We start from the raw sequence: 5,166 nt of genomic DNA on the forward strand, positions 1-5,166 counted from the left end.
ACGTACAAGGAACATCTACAGAGAACCTCAATATACTCACACAGATAGCGGCTAATATCAAAGTCGGGTTTGTATAAGCTAAGATATCTGAAAGCTATTCACATATGAACATATATCTAATTCGCTTTCAAGTTCCCCAGTTCCCTACTTGTACATGGTATTCACATTGCTGGTATACGTATACATCAAATAATTCCTCCAAACCCATCCCCAATGCCTTGTACAAAATCTCAACAACATATTAAATTTCAGTATCGTGCAGTATTAACCCTTGACTCCCTTGATAATATAACAATTAGTTGAAATAATAATTTTACTCATACATACATATATCAGTAATTCAGTACGTATAATGTGGACTATCTGGGTAGGTACTGTTAAATTATGTATCAGGTTTTACCTTTAATATGTTTTTCAGACAACTCTTTCAATTAAGCTTTCAATCAACTATAATTAGTACGATACAGAGATGTCATTGAATACAGAGATATGTAGGTCATCATGTTTTATCATTTTCCATGTTTCAGGTAATTTCAGATTATTGCCAACAGAAAGACCAAAGTCAGCCATTTTGTTCTGTGGGGATATTGGTAGTTAGATATTGATCCACGGGTACAGCACCCTCTGGTGTCATCTCTACGCCACTACCTTTTAGGAACCGTGTGGCAAATGTATCCCCTACACAAACAATGACCATCTGGGTACGAATGATACTGTCATCACTCAGGATGATCCCAGTCATAGCTAATGTGTCTGGATTCATCTCAACCTTGACAACCTTAACGCTCGTCCTCATGATTATACCCTTGTCTTTGTAAAAGTTTAGAAGACGTCGTCCCAACACTTGGCCAAATACCTTGTGGAAGGGATAAGCCGACCGGCTGATCATAGTGAGAGAGTTAACATGAGGGAGACAACTAACTGCCATCTCCATGGCCAGGTAGGAACTACCTACCACTACCAAATCAAGGTCTTCATTGAGAGCAGCATATATTGCATTGGCATCACTAGGTGTTCTCAGATAGAACATACCTATAGCATCCATAGCACCTGGGACATCTTGAGACAGACGCTTTGCTGTAAAAACTTTTAGACGTAAGCAATTAAGAAACAGTGAGGCATTAGAAATTTGTATGGGGTTATTGCAATTATAAATTTAACACGGGAAACAGTGAAGTATCAAACCGTTAAAGTTCTTTGCCAAAAATAATAATAATCTCAAACGTAAAAGCTCGATTAGCAGAGTTGGGAGTAAAATTTTTGGTAACGATCCAGAAAGTTTCAATTATCATTATAAAGTACGAGGAAAAGTGTACTTTTCTAACCCTTGACTCCCTTGATAATATAACAATTAATTGAAATAATAATTTTACTCATACATATATCAGTAATTCAGTACGTGTAATGTGGACTATCTGGGTAGCTACCTACTGTTAAATTATGTATCAGGTATCCAATGGACTTTTTACCTTTAATATGTTTTTCAGACAACTCAATTATTAAGCTTCCAATCAACTATAATTAGTACGATACAGATTACAGAGATGTCATTGAATACAGAGATAGGTCATCATGTTTTATCATTTTCCATGTTTCAGGTAATTTCAGATTATTGCCAACAGAAAGACCAAAGTCAGCCATTTTGTTCTGTACTGTTTTGTTCAGTTGAATTACAGCGGTTTTTGTATCTCGTAATAATATTGTAATTAGTCATGACGCAAATGAGCTTTTGATCCTGAACTTAAAATAATACTCTGAATTGCCTGCTGGTGAGACTTTTAAGGCTTCTGTCTGAAAAATTCAAGAGTTCCAATATTACAAATGACAATATTTAGCTACGGGGATTAATAGAATTTTCAAAGATGAAGTCTCGATGATGTTCTTCTAGCTTCCACCACGAGCAATGCTTGATGTGAAAGGGAACTCTGAAAAGACGAAAGCAAATAATGACATCTCACCCGATGAAAAGAAGCTGCCTCGGGTAACCAGAACAACCCTCGTCCAACTTAGATCAGGATATTCCAGAATACTAAACAGCTACATGAATCGTCTGGATCCCAACATCGAAGACAGATGGGAGGGAGGGAAAATCTATGTCTCTCTCATATACATGGAGTGACATGCTCTTTACTTCAGTACCTGTTCATTACTTGAACATAACTCTGCACCAAATAGTTGTAGTTTCAAATGTTTGTGTGTCAGTAACTCAAGAACAAGAATACATGGAATCTAGAATCTATGAAATATTTCCACATTGTAACTGATCTTGTCAGCTCTGAGAGTTAATCCTAGGATCTTCTGGTTACTCCTCCGATTAGGAGAAAATTCCTAAGACTAGGGACTTTCACAAGAGGATTGCTTCGATCACAACAGTATCTGTAGCGCCCTCTTTTAAAGGTGTGTGTATGTTTTCTATTTTTGACAATTTATCATCCAAATGATCCAAGTCCCAAACATTTATGGTAAAGCAATGTATGAGTATATTTCTTAAGATATGTTGGGCGTTCTCGGAGGGATGTTCTCTGACAGACAACAAATATGTAGATAAAAACAATACTTTCTTGGAGAATATTGAATTGAAAATGTTTGAAACAACAAAAGGGCGTGTTTTCATATTTAAGTACCTAAATGGCTGAACATTTCCTTCAACTGGAGAAGACATCTATCTTGGAAAGAAATTTTAGAGATTTATGCTCTTTCCTTTTTCTCTCGTTTCGTTCTCAGAGATCAGACAGCACATTCGATTTCCGCTCCAAATTATACATTGTCAAGCGGTCTTGAATGTCTTGACAGTCCCATTTCTCTCAACTTGTCCAAGTCCAAATCGTAATCCATGTCTCTATCATGGACGTCACACGTGAACAAATGCTGTGACCACGCATGATCATGTAGTGCGTGACGTTGTACGTACTTCTCCATATGAATACTCTCCGCGAATTTTGACGCTAAGCCTGGAAGTCTGCAGGTGACTATACCTGGAAAAGAATAATAGTCCTTAATGTCCTTATCAATACGAACCGTCGCGCGTCTCATAGCTTTGACTCAGAATTTGGACCTCACTAATGTGAAGTAAATGCTTTGTTTGATCGCAGCTGCTAGTGCTATGATTCCTGTCATTCTCAAATAAGTGAGGACAAAATTCCATACCTTGGCTGGGATTTGAACCCGCGACCTCCTTGATTATCAGGCGAGTCACACTGAAAACAAAAACCTTTCCCCTCCTTACTAACCTGTAGCTTTATCCCCAACCATGTAATATGCTGCGAACTTCATCTCATTTAAACTCCCGATGATCTCCACATTGTCTACATTTTTAATCCATCCCGCATATTGGAGATTGATCTCACCGAGGCTTACGTTAATGAAAGGAATCGTCTTGAGTGGTTCAGGTTTGCCAAGCATATTAGAAGCTGCAGTCTTGCCATGTACCTGTGCTATCTGATAGTGAGACCCAGTGGTGGTCGTGTTGAAGTAAGGATGAAGTGGAGCATAGGCAATGTCTCCACCTGCATACACATAAGGGATATTGGTAGTTAGATATTGATCCACGGGTACTGCACCCTCTGGTGTCATCTCTACGCCACTACCTTTTAGGAACCGTGTGGCAAATGTATCCCCTACACAAACAATGACCATCTGGGTACTGGAGAAAGCGAAATCAGAAGGGAAATTCCTCCGAGAAGGTAAGAGAAATGGAAGGAAGGAAAATGAATAAAACATGCATTAGTATTAGAAAACAATAAGAAGTACTAAGGTTCTCACCAGGGAAATTTAGATCCCTAGCAAGAGTGAGAGCTGAGAACAATACGAGTATGTAGTGTTGTCCCTGTGTAGATTTGTTCCCTGTGGTAAAAGCTTGGAATGTGAGATCTGTTTGACGTCCTATGTTGGTTTTTAGTACGTCGTCCCAACACTTGGCCAAATACCTTGTGGAAGGGATAAACCGACCGGCTGATCATAGTGAGAGAGTTAACATGAGGGAGACAGCTATCTGCCATCTCCATGGCCAGGTAGGAACTACCTACCACTACCAAGTCAATGTCTTCATTAAGAGCAGCATGTATTGCATTGGCATCACTAGGTGTTCTCAGATAGAACATACCTATAGCATCCATAGCACCTGGGACATCTTGAGACAACTATCTGCCATCTCCATGGCCAGGTAGGAACTACCTACCACTACCAAGTCAATGTCTTCATTGAGAGCAGCATGTATTGCATTGGCATCACTAGGTGTTCTCAGATAGAACATACCTATAGCATCCATAGCACCTGGGACATCTTGAGACAGACGCTTTGCTTCACAACCTGTCGCTATGAACACTTTATCAAATGACGTCACACCACCATCACTTCTCACTAGAGTTTTATCTTTAGCACTCATATGTACCACAGAGGTTGATAGGAAGACTTCTGCTCTCATCTGATCATAGAACTCCTGATTCCTTAGTAAGATAGTGTTGACATCTACTGCTAAGTTGTCATTCAGCCGGGTTCTATCATAGGGCAACTCAGCGTCTTTCATGAAAGCGAGCAACCTTCCTGTAAAACCAAAGCGTCTCAGATATTCTAAACATATTGCGGCTGCAGGTCCTCCACCAATCACAACGAAGGTTTCATCTGTCTTGTAACTTGGTGTAGGGATTATCAATCTACTGTATCTTGAGCTGTACATGAGATCTCTCTGCTGGATGCTTACATACACCATACCATCCTCAACATCAACCTTGTAACAAGGCAGTGGATTCAAGGCTGGGAAATCTTCAATGTCCCCGGTCATAAAACTAAAGCAAGAACCACACAGAGGACATCGAACCCGCTTGTTCCCCAGAGATCCTCCAACCAAAGTTTATTTGTGTGACAGCTGTTGTCTTTACTAACCAGCTACTGGCTGAAAAGCAACACTCATCTCTCCAATACTCTGAGTAGTTTTCCCTTCTGTCAATCACAAGAAGGTCAATAATACACGAAGCGCAAGGTACCGATTCGATGTCAAAACGCATGGTAGAATCACTGCCAATTGCCCCACTCAGACTGGCTGAGGTTAATGTGAGTTGGCGGGTAGCTTGTCGCCAATCGGAGGGTAAAACCCCCGTCAAAAATCTATGAAATGAGCATCACATCCTATATCCTAGGTGAGGTAACCTGGTGGGAGACAAAATGACG

At 40.0% G+C, this 5,166-nt stretch overlaps 1 protein-coding gene across 1 annotated transcript; it reads right to left on the reverse strand.

The window, feature by feature from the left end:
• Nucleotides 1-562: 562 nt before the first annotated feature.
• Nucleotides 563-4,828, reverse strand: LOC113468611 (apoptosis-inducing factor 3-like). The gene is made up of 5 exons (XM_026825674.1): nt 4,255-4,828; nt 3,231-3,506; nt 2,792-2,975; nt 1,840-1,925; nt 563-1,077 (listed from the first exon to the last, which is right to left on the reverse strand). The coding sequence occupies exons 1-5, from the start codon at nt 4,778-4,780 to the stop codon at nt 563-565; spliced, it is 1,587 nt and encodes a 528-aa protein (XP_026681475.1). The 5' UTR covers nt 4,781-4,828.
• Between the last annotated feature and the right edge of the window lie 338 nt (nt 4,829-5,166).

The sequence above is a fragment of the Diaphorina citri genome, unplaced genomic scaffold (genome assembly GCF_000475195.1).
Source record: "Diaphorina citri unplaced genomic scaffold, Diaci psyllid genome assembly version 1.1 scaffold791, whole genome shotgun sequence".
Classification (NCBI taxonomy): Eukaryota; Metazoa; Arthropoda; class Insecta; order Hemiptera; family Psyllidae; genus Diaphorina; species Diaphorina citri.

Bases quoted from the DNA above. Each gene is read 5' to 3' on its own strand.
- LOC113468611 (XM_026825674.1), bottom strand. From the start codon at position 4,780: ATGACCGGGGACATTGAAGATTTCCCAGCCTTGAATCCACTGCCTTGT. The intron at 3,507-4,254 runs GTATGTTCTATC...ATGTGTATGCAG, and splicing joins AGGTGCTATGGATGCTATAG to GTGGAGACATTGCCTATGCT. The intron at 2,976-3,230 runs GTTAGTAAGGAG...ATTCTTTTCCAG, and splicing joins GGTTGGGGATAAAGCTACAG to GTATAGTCACCTGCAGACTT.